This window comes from Micropterus salmoides, unplaced genomic scaffold, assembly GCF_014851395.1.
Source record: "Micropterus salmoides isolate LMB-PRFRI ecotype aquatic unplaced genomic scaffold, ASM1485139v1 Ms_hic_scaffold_14, whole genome shotgun sequence".
In the NCBI taxonomy this organism is placed as follows: Eukaryota; Metazoa; Chordata; class Actinopteri; order Centrarchiformes; family Centrarchidae; genus Micropterus; species Micropterus salmoides.
Window position 1 is genome coordinate 14310103 of NW_024040485.1, and position 16964 is coordinate 14327066.

The window sequence follows — 16964 nt, forward strand, 5'->3', positions numbered from 1 at the left end:
TCCAAATGTACAAAATGTGCTGCTGATAAGGGAATGTGACAGGCATGTAGCATATTTCCATTTAATAAAATAGCGCAGCCACAAAAACATGAAGGGTATTGCACTCAAGTGTAAACAGCTTCAATGAAGAGCTGGAACAACTTGGTGCATAACACACACATATTTAAGCTACTCAGGGAAATATGATGGGAAAACTGGAATTTCTTTCAACTTAAACTTACAACCACTAAAAAACACAAAATTTCCAAGCATTTTCAGTGAGCAAAATTTTATTTTCCCTCTATTAACAAGTAGTCAATACAACATACAAAGACAATTCAACGCTGTGGAAATAAGTACTTGATTTTCCAGAGTATTTGAAAAAAGGGATACAAATGGAACAAACTCAACCTTGCTTTAAGACATCTCAAAAAACAAAGAAACTCAGTCACTACAATGTACAAGTTGGAAGAAAAGAGCTTTTTAACCATAACAGCACAAAAATAGCAAGAGCATTACTTGAAAACAGGTAAACAAATGAAGTGCAAGCACTTTTAAATATTATCTCTTAATTGCCAGTATATGCATTTTGTTTTCTCTTTTTTTTTTTTAAATCACAACATGACACCAAAAGTTAGATGACTCATATGGTTATTCTGGCTTATGTCTTTAAATCCAAAGATATTCTACATACATCTAATACACCCAGAAAACATGTGGAGTTTCAATTATACAAAACTGTTTTGTTTTTTTACAACATGAGAAAAGAGGTCTATAGGCACAAAAGGATTTAAAATGAAGGACTGTACATAATTGCAGGGTGTGCCTTAGGCCAGGAGGCGAACAGTCTTTCCAGTTACCGTCAAGTAATCCTCATCGGACAGGGCTCGCAGCGCCTCGTCGAACAGCTCCTTTGTGATTGCCTGAAACAAAGTGACAAAGAAGGAAGTCATTACAGGAAGTGGTGTTTAGAATTACTTTGGATTAATTCAATTTTATTACCAACATTGTAGTTAATGAAAAATTGCATACATTTAAAAAACAGACTTAACACAAATGTGAAGCTGTTAAAATATTTTAATTCCTAGAGCAATTTTACTGCTGAAAACTAGCTGGCCTGTATCTAATGAAGCATCAGTATCTTATATCAACGTTACGGCCTACAAGTGAAAGAACTCTACTCTTGTTCGGCCAAATCAGAAGCGAGGAGCGCACTTTTTAAGGAAATAAAACAAGACAATAATTGTCTTGAGTTGAAAATAAAATTTGGTACAATTTTTCTGAATTTTTTTTAAAGGAACACAATAAGGCTAAATAAAATATTTACAGTTTCAGACTGTCCCCTTAGTTCATCAAGCAGCTGTTGGTATTTCATGGCAGGTGTTTTCCCCTTCGCCTGGATCAGCTTCTTCAGGGCTTGGGCGGCCTCCTCCTTGCGCTTGCGAGCAGTGGCACTCATACCTGGAATCACAAATGAACACACTCAAAATACACCGGCTGCAACGAATGACTATTTTCATTATCAATGCATCTTCTGTTTATTTTTGTCTAAGCAATTGGTCTATAAAACAAAAGTAGCAGATTTGTGCATTTCAGAAGCTGGAAGCAGCGGATGTTTGTCATTATAGCTTTAAAAAAAACTGACCGAAACTACTGATTTATTATCAAGCAACTGTATGCTGCATCAATTTGTTGCTTCCTCAGTCTGCTGCTTTTTTGGGGGTTCACATAAAACTATAGAATAGAAAGAATATTTTTCATATTTAAAAATTAGCAGGGTTTAGCAGGCTTTCAGTATTAATTCAAATCAAGCAGTTAATTTTTATTCACGAGGCACCGTGTTGTGTACCTGTTGTGAGAATAGAGATGTCAACAAATCCTGTTCTGGGGTCAGTGGCCGACTGTTTGAGGGCCTCTCTGTGCAGCCGCTTGGCCTCCTCCACGTCGATGGTCTCCACCTTTTCAGAGAAGCGCACCTTGGCGTGCGCCTCTGCCAAGCGGATCAGGGACTCCAGCTGCCGGGGGTAGGCGGACACCATACCCCGGCCACTGCCTATCTTCCTCATGTCCACATAGGCCTGAGGACCAACATGCACAAGGTCAATTGAGGGCCAACATCATATTAATATTGCTTTACTGTTAACACTTAAAGACCAATGAGTGTGTGATTAGGCTAACCTTGCTGCAAATATTCAACATAATGTACATAAACTGTGGGAAAGACGAACCTCAATGAGGGCCTGGCTGGCTTCCTCATTCAGCCTTGGATTAATGTACGTTCGGGCATATGCAATGTAGTCCCTCAATACAGCCATGTCGAGGAACTCTTCCTCCATCTGCTCCTCACTCTGGTAGTACAGCGACACCAGGTGGTGGGCCAGCCTGCGGTCGTAAGCCTCATCTTGGGGATCCAGCATCAGGAAAATGAGGTCAAATCTGATGGAGGACGTTATGCAGTATTAAACAAAAAAAAACAAACAAGCAATGTGACAACTGAGAAACAAAAATCGTGAAAACGCATGGCATTAGGTTGGCTGTCAATTAGTCGCATTTGAAGAAGAAAAAATTGCTGGTCTTTATCAATGCTGTTTACCTGGGTTAAAAAAAAACAACAACATGCCTTTACTGACCAGTTTGCTTCATGCTTCATTTGAAAAAGATATGAATGATCAGCTGTTGCTCAGTTTAAACAATTAGAAAGCCAAAGGATGTGCTTGTATCGGCGTGACATTTAATCAGCAAGTGATAAATACAGGAGTACAGTAAAAAACAAAAATAAACCAGGCAACAGAGAGACTAGATATTCCTACAGTCACCCTTACCTGGACGGATTATGTCTTCTCTTTTCAAGCTCTAAGGTATTAAAAATAAGGGGATTGCCAAAGCCTATCGAATCTTTCTTTAAATGTAAAGTATTTAGTCAATCGGACACATTTTTAGTCGCTGGGACAGTGGTTTTCTTCCAATATGCGAGTATTAATTATTGCTGTAATGAAGAAAAAAGGTAACGGAGTTTCTGAGCTGAAGAAAGGTTAGTCTTCTATTAAAATGAGCAGAGGGTGATTAGTAAAGGATCTGCTCTAGATTAGAGGTAATTATTTAGAGACCGTGTGAAAAATGCAAAAAATGGTTCTGAGACTGTTCCTCATTTTACTGTATCAATCCATTATGCATGTTCTTTCTGATTAACCCACACTTTAGGCACAGGTGATGCGGCATCTGAGGACCTCATGCTGCTCTGAAAACTCACACTGTGCCAAAATGCTGATTTCCACCCTTCTTTCAGCTGATTAATGCTGCCAATTTGCAAGTTTACCAACCTTTCCAGCAACAGCGATACAGTCAGGTTTTTTTAGTGTGAATGTGCTGATTGATGGTATTCACCTGGACAGCAGTGTGTGAGGCAGCTGGATGTTCTCAATCGTGGTCTTTTTGGGGTTCCACTGAGATTCAACAGGGTTAGCGGCGGCCAGCACGGCGGTGCGAGCGTTCAGCTGGCAAATAATTCCAGCCTGCAGACAAAAAATTTTACAAAAGGGTGAGAATCACACTAATTGAGTTTTCCTGGTCTGCTGTTAAAAATTTGCCATAGCAACATACCTTGGCAATGGAAAGGGTCTGCTGCTCCATGACCTCATGCAGCACAGAGCGCGTACTGTCGCTCATCTTGTCAAACTCGTCGATGCAGCAGATGCCGTTGTCGCTCAGCACCAGAGCTCCTGTCTGCAGGACCAGCTGCCTGGTCTCCGGGTCCTTCATCACGTAGGCGGTGAGACCCACAGCACTGGAGCCCTTCCCCGACGTGTACTGTCCGCGGGGCACCAGGTTGTAGACGTACTGCAGCAGCTGGGACTTGCTGGTTCCGGGATCTCCGCACAGCAGGATGTTAACCTCTGCGCGGAAGTTGCCGCGGCCGGTCTGACTGAAGTCCTTGCGGGTGCCACCAAACAGCTGCAGCAAAATGCCCTGGAAACACCACACAGGGAAATAAAAGTCGCTGTCAAACTAATAATTCTATATTGTGTTTATTATTTAGAAGCAATATTTAATCTTGGAATACATCACTATAATAATACCGCGATTACAATACATCACCATTATCATAATATAATGTATTAATGACCTATCTTCATAGACTGAATAAAAAAATGTATTTCTTCTTTTTGTCTTGCCGAGATTCTCACAAGAGAAACTGTTTTCTTGTTGATTGCATGATGTCCTTTAATATATTTTGAAAAAGAACTCACTGCTATTGTACGTTCTTTAATGAACACGCTAAGCAGCTTTGTTTGGCTCTATGAAGTCAACTCTTAACGCAGCAGACTAAATAAGAAGGCTTTTATTATACCTTTTCTCCTCGCTCAGCCTCAGAAGGCCTGAAGAACCTTTCTGTCACCATTAAAAATCATATCTGATTCTGTCAAGACTGCACAGCTCTGATTCAAGCGATACATCATTGTACTTATGTTAACACCTTTATCTCATTATCTTAATTTGAGTACACACCTTTTTGCACATTGCTTGTTAATATCGGTATTTTTTTTATTTTTCCATTAGCATTACAGTATTGTAAAAAAAATTTTTTATCTCTTACTTTATCTAGATTTCTATATTTATGTTCTAAATCACCAATAAACCAAGGCAAATTCCTCATATGTGAAAATGTACCTGGCAATAAACCTCATTCTGATTCTAAACTAGATTTCTACTTAACCTTATTCTGACTTGCCATAGCTCACCAATGTGGAATGCTGTTGTAAAACAAAATGTCCACTGGTCTAAGCCCAGTAAGCCAGGATGCACCAGAGCCCTGAAACCTACGAGTCATTAATGTTATTAATTGCAACAACGATTTCTGTTAGCTTTTCTTAAAATGCATGTTGGGCATTAAATGCAATAAGAATGCTATTGGCAAATCCGTGTCACTGACAGTTTGTGTTGCTAACTGACGTGATTACTCTTGTTCCTGGGTGCTTCTACAGGTAAATGCTCATATTTTGGTGTGTCTCTCTCTCTCGCTCTCACACACACACACACCTTTTTGATGTCCTCATGCTCATAGATACTTGGCGCGAGGGCAGAGGAGAGGCGTTCATAGACGTCTGGCTTGGCGGCCAGTTCCTTCAGGGTCTGCACTCTGTCTTCAGTGAAGAGCTTCTGTTCGGTTTCCTCGTTCAAACCGTGCAGGCGCTTCTCGTCTGTCTTACGGAAGTGGATAGCGTCGATGTGAGTCTTGTACACAGACTTCACATTGCTCTGAAATGGGTTGACGCGCATGGGGACTGCTCTGTAGATACCTGCAGGGACATTTGAGAAGCTGTTAGGGCCTCTGCTGATGAGTGAAAACATGGACTGATTTATTGTCCTTGAACGTGCTCTAGAGAGCACATTAGTGTTGAGACAATAAGTCGACTGACAAAACACTGATTGCGAACTTTTATAGTTGATTAATCATTTAAAGGAAAAAAATACACTTGCAGGCTCTTAAATGTGAAGGATTTCTAAGTTTTATATTTCGTCAGCTTGGGATTTGATCAATTGTGCATTCTAAATTACATTTAGAGACAACATTAGAGCTGAAACGAGTAGTCTGTTGCCAGAAGGGCTCGATGCTTTTTTATCCATTTTAATATCACTGAATATTGAATATTTTGGGAGGAGAGGTTTTTTTTTTAGACCTAGAAAATAACAGGCAGATCAAATCGATAATGAAAATGCTCAGTTACAGGCCTAGCAGTAGAGATTTAGGAAATATTACCGGTGATGTTTATGCGGTCCCCAGGCTGCACTTTATCAACCAGGTCATTGTGAGCATAGACAATAGTTGTGTGAGGCGTCTGACCAGCGGGCATGTCTTCAGGAGACTCTTGAATTTTGATCTTAAAAAAAAACAAAAAACAAACCCAAGGTCAATAAATGAACAGATGTCACAAACTCAACATCAATAATTACCACATAACGTTATGAGATTTGGTGTCACTGACTGTAAGCAATCTGCCCCATTACCAACCCCTCAACCCCCCATCGAACTCTTACCATCTGTTTGTCTGAAAAGGCGGAGCGATTGTGAACGAGCGCCAGGCTGTGGGTGTTGTTGCAGTGACGACACACAGCCGGCTCAGCGATGCGCCCGCGATCCACCTCCACGCGGGTGCTGTAGGCGCACACCTGGCACTGGAAGAAAGCCTCTTGCATCTCAGGGATGAGCTGCGAGGTGCGGATCACCATGCCACTGATGGTGATCAGCTGATCGATGTCTGTGGAGGCAACACATAAGGCACAGAGAAGTTTTAGTCTGAAGCAGATACCTCACATTTTCTCAAAGCAAAGAACAAGATTCACAGAAATCCCACACTAAATATGGGATTGAACGGCTTGATACAGAAGTCCTGATAAGTGAGATTTTGTTTTGAATGCATCCTGAGACATGGGCTGGATTGATGAATCCACACACCTTCTGGGTTCAGGCTCCTCATGTTTCTGGTTTTCAAGGCGTTGTAGGGGCGGACTTGGATCTGGTACTCCAGGATGGAGTCTGGGGAAACGCTCAAAGAAAAGCTCGTTGACTGCCATGTCAAAGGTTGGGATGACTTCCTGCAAAGGGGACAAATTACTCCATTATTAGCATCACTATGCTGACAAACAGCCACTGGACATATAACATATAATTAACAAGGCAAAGACGCATAAAACATCCTGTAAATTAAGTGTGACAACAATAATCCCGCCAGTCAATTCCAACTGCATCTGGGACTGTAGCTTTTTCATGAATTCTCTAAGAAGGTATAATAAGCTACGGCCTCAGCCTACATGTTTGCTGCCAATCTCATTTTAATGTTGATTTATTGTCGTGCGGGTATTTAAACACTGTACATTTCTGTTCAGTTATAATTTATTTTAAGTTAAAAGACCAAAAATAAAAACATTGATGATTCACTTTATGTAAGATTGTTGCAAAATAGTTTTGGATCAATATGGTCCTAATTGACTTTGTAATGCACAAGGTGATGAAAATAAATGATAACATATGGGGCATTACCTGTGGGTAGCAGATGAGCTGCCTGTAAAGATCTGCATCAAATGACTGCACATGCAGACTATTCACATTCAGCACTGGATCACCGACAACACTGATCTGTCAGGGGAAAAATAAATATTAACATTTAAGTCTAATTTTAGTCAAAGTACAGATCAGCCTAAACAGAGCACAATGAAATAAACAGATAAATAAGTACACTACCTCTTCCAGCTTCTGCATGTATAAAGGCTCATTCAGGTCCAGACCAGCATTCTCATCTTCAGTGGAGGTTGGGTCAATGAACCTCTGCAGGAACCTCTGAAAGAAAAGTCATGCAAAGCATGCGAACAGTTAGCTCTTCCGTACTTACACCGAATGGAATATCTTGCAATAGCTGAAATGTAAGATTTCATACCTGAAACTTCTCCTTGCAGGTCCCTACATTGACATCAGTCCCCCAGATCACCAGTCTCTGGCCTGCGTTTGGCTCGCTGGCTACGGCACCATCTGCACTTGGCTACAGAACACAAAAAGTTTGTCATCCTTAATAACTTTAGTCTGAAAAGTATCGTGCTTTTTTGTCTTCTCCTGACTCAGGTAATCAACACCATCTAGATAACTCCTCCACTGACCGGCTCAGAGTGAAGATCGACTTGTGGAGCCTTCCTGACTGACCCCAGATCAGGGCGCTGTCTGGCCGGGGTGCCACGCACACTACTGCGTGGGGTCCCTTCAACCCTGGAGCTGGGGGTCCCATACATCAGCGGGGAGCTCATGTCCACTTCATTGGGTAGAACTGTTAAAGAGACACTTTTTTTTTTTAAAAACCACAATGCATTTAACCCAAGTGTGTCACAACAAAAGAAATGTCCTGCATTTCCTTCAGACAAGGCTAAAACAAACCAACGGTGTGTGTTAGTACCTGAGGGACGTGGGCTGGAGAGCAGAGAAGTGTCCTGAGGTGCCGCTGGGCTGAGCATGTCGGTGGCCGGGGAGGTGGGCATCGGCATCAGGTCCCCGGTGGAAGAGTCCTGGCCTCTGCGCCGCTGAGAGGGAGGCGAGGTGGGGCCCTCGCTGCTGGCTGAAGACACACAAGACATTTTAATAACAGTATATGAACAGCTACAATCATCTCAGTGGCACAGCAGCTGAAGTCATGAACTGCTGAGCAAAGGGGGTTCACTTCATTCAGGACACAAATAAATAAAACGAACATACGTGTGGGTGGGTTGCTGTTCCTTCCTCGTTTGCGGGCACCAGGAGTCGATGTTGGGGAAGACATTGTTGCTGAGATATCTAAAGATCAAATGGATTCATTTTTAGCCAAAAGAAAAGGCTGCCATAGTTTTTACTGCAGGGGAAATTAACCAAAAGTGCACCTTCTCTAGTAGGGCTTTTAGCATAACACGTTGTGGAACCACCTGCCAACTGACTTAAGAAAGCCAGGTAGGTCTGTCTGATTGTGGTTGTTTTCTGTTGGAGACCAGGGACGGATGATAGCCTCACTCTCGAATGTGCTGGAATTTGTGCAGCCACAAGATGTTACAAGGCGATTGACAGAGTCTTAAATGTTTTCCTGCCCTCCATGTTGTTGTATGTTAGGTTTTGTTTAGATTAGTCTGCTCAGCCTTGCAAGGCCCGGAGATAAAAAGAAGCTAATGCTTTTTTGTTCCATTTTCATACCCAAATACCTGCTCAGTATAATCCTCTTAATGACACCAAGATCTGATATGTTTGATACTTTCTAATTTATTCACCTGACAAATCTGAGGGCTCTGATGTTTAGTTAAACTGTATAAGTGTGGTTAAGTTCTTTATAATCCACAATGTTGTGTTATTTTATTGTAATAAACGTTGTCATATTCTGTGAACTGTTTGAATTATGTCATACACAAGTCCACTACTTAAACTCAATACAGTTTCTGGCTCCTCTCTGCAGATTCACACTTTCAATGAAAGGCAAACGAACTCGTTAAAGTAACTTACATAAAGTATAATGAAACAGTTTTCACTTCGCCAACCGTTAAAAAAATAAAATATCCACTTTACTTCAGAATAGCTTTTCAATACACTAACGTTATGCTGCTACCTCTTTATTTGTAACGTTACTGTTTAACGTTAATTATTATATATGCATTCTTTTTGCTACTTTTGATGGGATTAGGTCCGTTAACTTTTCCACCATCTGACATGTGGCTGCTGAGGAAACAATAAGTTGAACCTTGCCGAACTGTTTCACCCGATTTAACACTTAAAAGTCAGCGTGCAAATAAAATAACACGTTGATGCACAATCACAAAAAACATGTGTAATGGCAGAAACGCTGATTCAATCAAGATAATCAATAAGATAATAAGAAATTACTGATTTTGATAAAGTCCGTTCTTACCTCTTCTCGTGTGTATGTCCGAGTGCTGCAGATGTGGCGCGAAACAGCGGGTGACGTAATTTTCGCGGGGAACTTTGGACCAATAGCAGGCCAGGATCTTCTGGTCTTTCCGGCCTGTTCCTTCACTGCAGAGGGGGGGTTCATGTTGAGCTTCACTCACTGCGACTTTCATTAAACATAATAACATGTCTTAATATATTAAAATTGTTTCAAATAAAAACGAAACTACACGTATATCTCGATATTATATCCAAAATACGATTTACATTTCCTGCGCGTGATATTATGCTTACAGATACCCTGAGTTGATTTGGTTTGGTCCAACACTAAATTACCTTTTTTTCATCTCTTCCCTTACTTTATTTAAACAGTTCACAATAGCAAAACATGAAAAAAATAACTAAAGAACTAAGTATAGGAAATTAATTATTACATATAAATATAAATACACGAATAAAAAAGAAACACAATTATTTGCATTGCTAAAAGGATAATATATATATTGTCTTATCTCATCGTAGTGCAATCATCTTTACATGTATTCTTTAACAATTTGGCTTGAAAATGAATAGTTTTCGACTAATGAGTTTGAAACTTTCCAAGAAGGAACAAATGTTTGATTATACTAGAAACAAATAAATATCTATCCAGAAGTGTAAGTCCGCTTTGTCGCAAAACGAGCCGTATTTAATAACACCTGATAATGATCTATTAATGGATTTCAGTGCGTATATTTGGTGATCCATGGGGGTTAACAGGGAAGATGCGACTTTAGCCTGCAGGTACGTTCACTGACCACCAAGTGGCGCAGTTTTCCTTTCAAAAATGCCGTTGACGTTGGAAAAGTACATCACACTTCCTTTGGGGAAAACATAGGAGAGTTTCCGAGAAGTGATACGCGCCCTTCATTTGAGGGGGCGTTTTAAAGATATGATTACCATCAAGATTTTTTCCCTCACGTTAGAAAGTAAGTGCAATAAAAAAGGTACCTACAGAATATTTTATATCAACAGGTGCCACATGGAGAGTGAATTCACTGTGTTTTATACAGAATGAATGTGTGCATATCTATCATCACATATTATTGTAATGTAAGTGTTGTGATGTTAATAACTTGTGAAGACAGGGTAAAATAAGGGTTTTCATGATGTAAACGTCAATGTATATAGCCTACAACATACATAGCCTACACTTGATTTTTTAGTCTATAAACCACCTCTGTATAACTTTATATCCACACAACATCCATATACCTGCATTCTTACAACTATCTGTGCCATAACGTCCTATATTTAGTACACAGTAATAATTTGACCTGTATACTGTAGATTGTCAACGGCACTGTCGCTGCACAGAAGAAGGTTGTGGGTTCAAACCCCGGTTGCCCTGGCCTTTCTGTTTGGAGTTTTCTCCAGGTGCTCCGGCTTCCTCCCACCATCCACAGACATGCAGGCTAGGTTAACTGGTGTCTCTAGGTGTAAACGTGAGTGGTTGTTTGTCTATGTGTGACCTGGCGACCTATCCAGGGTGTACCCTGCCTTTCTCCCAATGTAAGCTGGCAAATACTAGGGTCCATTGATGGAACAATTAAATCGATTAGCCTATAAAAATACATGCAAATTTACAGTATTTCCTGTCACTCGTCTAACAAATTAATAATTTCAGTTCCAGTTTGAAGACAAAAAAGGGGGAATATTGTCTTTGTTTTGGGTGGTTTTCCCTCTACAGCAACATTTTTACCACATGCTATTCTGTACATTGGACCACTTTTGGGACAGATGCTGATGGACCTGGAGATGGACGACAAATTAATTTGAATCCCAAGTTATATATAAACAGCACAAGTAATAGAAAGCATTACCAAAATCTTATAGAAGCTGAATGTATGGCCCAACCACACTCTTAAGCTATAATGTGGATAATATGCTCTATATTGTTGGTACAAGCCTAGTAGATACTGTATATTGTATACATGTACTGTATACGGTATATTGTCTTGTGTTGGCATGGCATACACACAGTAAATACCAGGTTATGCTAATATTTTTATACTACCTTTCGCTTTTGTGAATTGTCACATATCTTCTATCAGAATGATCTATAAATTATGGATGTGTGAAGGAGTGATGGCAGCCTAGAAATGGGTAGTTGCTGTTCTGGTGGTTTTCCCTCCACTCCAACACTTTTATCACACACCATTTTGTATTCTTAAGCACTTTTGAGACTAGTACAAATGTGAGGTACTTGTAGGCCTACTTCACATAAGTATTTCCATTTCCTGCTACTTCTTACTTCACTACTTTTCAGATTGAAATATTGTACTTTTTTCTCCACTGCCTTTATATTGCAGCCAGTTATTTATTACTTTTCAGATCCAATGTCTACATTAAAGTATTGCTTACACGCTTGATAGATTATTAATAAAGGTCCAGTACTTTTGATACTTTTGTTGAGTTTAAGTTGCTACTTTTATGAAATAAATGATCTGAATACTTCCCCCGTCACTGTTTGAGAGAGACACTCACAGGGACTTAAACTTAATCCCAAACACAGCCTACAGTATGTCAACAACTCTGAATCATTCATACAACCGTAGTAAAAAAAAGTGGGTGGCATGAGCAACACGCCCCTCTGCGCTCAAATGGGAAGTTAACGGGCACCACGTGACCATCCTGTTGCCTTGACTGGCTCGTGAGCGGGCGGTGCGTGTGACGTCAGCGCAGGGAAACGATACAAAACTCTCCGCGAAAGTACAGACGCGTCAGAGTAGTGACAAGGAGAGATTCGGTACTGTCAGTGACAGGACCCTGACAGTTAACACCCAGGGATCAAAATCCTGATCAGATTTTAAAAAGGGGAGAAAGGCGCCTGCAGAGAAAAGTGAAGCCACTGCAGGATTGCTGTGTGCAGAGATTGGTCACACCTGTGGGTTATTTTTTAACAACTTTTTCCTCCCTAAACCACGTGGACCAGTCACCAGGGTTAATGTGTGACAAATACAGCCTGGACTTTCACTGCGTGTCTCCACAATGCAACATGAGTTGGGCGATGGAGCCTGCTAACTTCTATGAGAGTGTCAAGCTGGGCGGCCCACACCAGGGGGTCTGCAAGCCGGGCAGCAGGAGCGACGGCGCGGGCGAGGACGGCACCATGGTGGAGCTGAGCACCGCCCCTGCCATGTACGACGATGAGAGTGCCATCGACTTCAGCCAGTACATCGAGTCCATGACAGCCGTGCCAAACCTGGAGCTGTGCAACGACGAGCTCTTCCTCGACCTGTTCAACACTGTGAAGCAGGAGAAGGTGGATTTCTACAATATGCAGAGCTCCGTGCAGCAGCTGTCAGCCACATACGCAGCGGAGAGGAAGGCGGACAGCGGGCTGGATAAGGGGGCGTTTAGTGCGCCCATCAAGCAGGAGTCCGACTGGAGTGACAGCGACATGTCCTCATCCCTGCCTTCCCAGATCGAGTCCTGCGCCCAGACCTCTGTCAGCCTCCCTACAGGGCAGCCAACTCCCCCCACCACCCCGGAGCCTGTCTCCAATGTAAGCTCGGCCAAATCCTCCCCGCGGAAGATCGGGAGGGAAAAGGGGAAGAAGACGGTAGACCGGTACAGCATGGAGTACCGACAGAGGCGGGAGAGGAATAACATTGCAGTGAGAAAAAGCAGGGACAAAGCCAAGATGCGAAACTTGGAGATGCAGCAGAAGCTGCTTGAACTGGGCTCTGAAAACGATAGGCTTCATAAAACTATCGAGCAGCTAACCAGAGAGCTCAGCGGGCTGAGAGAGTTCTTCAAGCAGATGCCAAACTCCTCCTTTGCAGGCTCCTCGAGTGCAGAGAGCCGGTGACAAACTCATTACCCTATGAACTGAGCTTTTTGGAGACATACCTCAACAGACATTTCGTTTTTTTACCATCTGTACCAGATGTATTAAGCTTACCATAATGGCACTGGAAAATATGATGTTGCTGCCATATTTTTGTGGGATTTTCTGTATTAAATTATTTTACCACTGCATTTATATGATGCTATACCTGAAATGGTACATGTTTTATAATTCCAAACTTTGTATAAGAGCCAGAGCATGATCTTTTATATAGTTTGTATGAAACCTTGAAAACATTTTGTTTATGGAATCTATAATAAAATTGCTTTAAAGGTGCAGAAATATCCTGGTCTGTGAGTAGTCTTTTGCATATAATGGTCAATGAACTGTATGCTGAGAGAGCAGCTGGAGTGTGTTTTCACAAGAAGTGCAACAGGAAACAGAAAGTAAAGTCAGCAGAAATACAAACTTTTATTGACAGTGTAAGAAATCTTAAAAGACAGAGGTAGATGAGTTTGGAAAAAATATCCATCCCAGTTGATGAACCACGTGGGCTGCTTTGACAGACACCCTTGGACTGTCAACTCCTGCTCCACAAGATCACATATCATTAACACAAACAAGACCTTGTGTTCTTGCAGCCCGTTCACTTCACCACAGCCTCAAGCTGTCAGGGAGGCCTTCAAAGGGGGGAGAGCAGGCTAATCTGGCTCAGACCAAGGCCTGGTGTGCAGAACCTTGGAGCCAGCTGAGGCCAGAGGAATGATATCATTAGCTACTTGCCCCGACAGCCTCAGAGGCAAATGTCTTGCAGGCATATTTCTTCCAGGCCGATCCAGAGGGCAGGTTTCCTGCTGACGACACGGACGTAAACGGCGAGAGGCCCCACCTCTTTTCCCAGGACATTCTCCACATCGTAACCTGGGAACTGAGACATTAAAAAAAAAACTCACATGTGCAACACTGAAACATACAACATCCCATCTTATTTACTATGTGTTGGAACCAGTTTAGGCTCACATCTCCCCTTAAAATCTTCCTCCACTACCTGCACATGTAAAAAACAAATTATTTATAGTTGTTTTAATCTTATGATGTTGCAAGAATATCTGAGTGCACTTAAGGCCCTGACCTTTGCACACTGGTCAGCAGTATTTGTTGATATAACAATTTATTCTGCACTCATGAGCTCCCCTGGTAAACCAGATTAATGCATGCACAGTGTATGTGCAAGACTATGAACATCTCTGCCACCTGTAGGTTAAACAGGAAATGAATTATAATATTCTCAGTGCAAAAACTGCATGCAAAATTAAAGTAATCACTAAGTATAAGAGGTGGTGGAAGATTACATCAGTAATTTGGCAGCAAATTCCTTCAACAGTATCAATGACCTGCATGACTCAGATTTATTTTGATGGGTTTTATCAGTCTGACATGAACAGATGACAGTCAGGACATATTGACAGAAGATCAATACGCTGTGTAGTTTAGCCCAGAGTGATCTAACAGGTTGTAAAAGCAAACCTACCTCATTACCCTCCAGGGCTGCAGTGTTTAGGAGGGACATGATTGTCTTTTGCTGCAGCTGTCGGAGAGATGAAAAGGTGTGGAACCATTAATGTCTTTTTAATCAGCATCCTAAAATAAAAAGCATATACCACACTAACATACTGTGGTTGCCGGTGAGTAACAGACTAGACTAGAAAGGGTTCAAATACCAGTTGGCTGATAAGAAGAACATGGATAATATTATCAGTCTGATTAAAGTCACAGCAGGTTTTCCATAATAAAAATGCCACTATGCACAAAGAGTGAAGGATTTTATTTATGTTAAAAAATTATACTTAAAGCTTAAAGCAAAGGTTCAGCATTTTTGGGGAAAATGCTTGTTGAGTTTCTTGCCAAGAATTAGATTAGAAGATCAATACCAGTCTTGTGTCTGTCAGGTAAATATGAAGCTACAACCAGCAGGCGCTTGGCTCAGGCAGCCTGACTCTGTCCAAAAGTAATACAATCCACCTACCAACACCTCTAAAGCCTGGAAAACCAGTTTAGACTCCAGGAAGTGATTGGTCCCAACCAAGAAATAGTCTGACAAATCACCTCCCGTAAAAGGGAACATCATCACTTTTACGCTTTGACTTTTGTACCGATTAAACAAATGAGATACAACATGTTAAGACACTTTAGACGTGCTGGTAGATGTTTTTTTTTAAAGCAAGGATAATGGCTGCTGACTTCAACTATTTACTCGGCAAAAGAAGCAAATAAATGTATTTCTCAAAATGTTTAACCATACTTTTAAATACACGCAAGTTACACAGTGTAGCCCAAAAACATTTAGACTTTTGAAACTTGATTCACCACACAGGGGACATCAAGATATTGGTACTGGAACCCAAACCCAAGAACATTGTTCTCACCTTAACCTTCAAAGTGCAATTACTTAATGAAGAACTCAATAACACTTCCAGTTGAATCTTTGTGTTTGGCTTGTCCACCACTGACTTACAAGAAACACAGTGGAAGTTTGGACTGTGGAAATAAAAAATAATAATAAAGTCACGATTTGCTGTGATGTTTAATATTAAGCTATTTTAAATAAACCTGAGGACTTACGGTCTTTCAGCTAACATCTCTAAGTTATCACATCCACAATGGTTGCAGGCAGGCCAGGAATAAGCAGTGCTCTCATCCACACCAATTATCACCCCTGCAGGCAGAAATTTTGTTCAAATGTAATAACACACAAAATCATCTTTGGGAAACATCCATGCACACCGTAACTATAGTTCACTCTGTATTGAGAACAAGAATATTTTTTAATTATTCATTTTATTTACATCTCAAATGGTGGATGCCAAAGGAAAAAAACACTGACACCGATATATGATCTACACATAGGTTTGTGTGAGTGTGTTTGTGACAGGGTGTAAGAGATAAACACATCCCTTTCATTCTTATCTGAGATTGCCATGATAAATGCAGTGCAGCAGAGTACTCCCTGCCTAAACACCATGTCACTTAACAACCATAGCTGCTGCACCACAAACACAAACACGGGACCTTAAATAAGATACTGAATTTTACACTGATAAATCCGTTCTCATACATTTCCGGTCTGAGCCTTTTTCCACTGGTAATTTCCAGAAGATAGTATTTGCACACGAGTGCAAAAGATAATAAGTTTGTTTTATTTTTTTTCCGCCACCTGACCAAACATGTACAGCCAGAGGGGCCTGAAACAAGAGGGTTCACAGTTTGATCTTTGCCCTCAAATGGAACACGGAGTCAACTAAATCAGGTTACTTTCGGATTTAGGATTTTCTGCACCACATTTAGATAATAGAAAATGAGGTTGAAAAAAGCAGAAAAGCCGTTATTTTTATTTTAACAGTGGCAATTCATGGCAATCATATTTGAAGATAGAAATTCTTAAAAAGCTTAAAAATATCAAGAAACATGCAAACTGATTGTATGTAATAGAGCTTTTGTGGAAACAATGCTATGTTTCTTCAAGCTGTAACTATTTTCTCAACATTGTTGCACTCTCATGTGTAATATAAAGCCTTATGGGGAGCAGGCATGTTAATTTTACTCAAAACTGACATGGGAATTGACATGAATCCAACAAAATGTCATGTGTTCATATTTCACAAAGTTCCAAACAATGACAGCCTGAGGACACTGAATAACAAACAGCAGAACGCAGAGCCTTGAAGCCACATGAAGGCCTCTCGCAGA

General features: G+C 41.0%; 3 protein-coding genes across 5 annotated transcripts in view; 1 reads left to right on the forward strand and 2 right to left on the reverse strand.

The window, feature by feature from the left end:
- Positions 1–251: 251 nt before the first annotated feature.
- Positions 252–9457, reverse strand: mcm4 (minichromosome maintenance complex component 4). The gene is given in 18 exon segments (XM_038717847.1): positions 252–902; positions 1307–1440; positions 1829–2057; positions 2208–2415; positions 3364–3491; positions 3580–3945; positions 5017–5276; positions 5738–5858; positions 6016–6236; positions 6434–6518; positions 6520–6573; positions 7019–7114; positions 7220–7315; positions 7413–7514; positions 7630–7793; positions 7920–8078; positions 8216–8293; positions 9387–9457. Coding segments are annotated over 17 exon segments (2583 nt in total). The 5' UTR covers positions 8280–8293; positions 9387–9457; the 3' UTR covers positions 252–806.
- Positions 9458–12141: 2684 nt separating this feature from the next.
- cebpd (CCAAT enhancer binding protein delta) lies at positions 12142–13559 on the forward strand. Its single transcript, XM_038717851.1, has one exon. It carries the CDS (start codon positions 12372–12374, stop codon positions 13236–13238), a length of 867 nt encoding a protein of 288 aa, XP_038573779.1. The 5' UTR covers positions 12142–12371; the 3' UTR covers positions 13239–13559.
- A 105-nt stretch (positions 13560–13664) lies between these two features.
- Positions 13665–16964, reverse strand: part of spidr (scaffold protein involved in DNA repair) — a 35082-nt gene continuing 31782 nt past the window's right edge. For all 3 annotated transcript variants that reach the window (XM_038717848.1, XM_038717849.1, XM_038717850.1), the window contains 4 exons: positions 15840–15933; positions 15644–15755; positions 14749–14805; positions 13665–14145 (listed from right to left, as the gene is read on the reverse strand). In XM_038717848.1, coding sequence (XP_038573776.1) covers positions 14011–14145; positions 14749–14805; positions 15644–15755; positions 15840–15933 — 398 coding nt within the window. In that variant the 3' untranslated portion in view covers positions 13665–14010. The remainder of the gene's footprint in view (positions 14146–14748; positions 14806–15643; positions 15756–15839; positions 15934–16964) is intronic.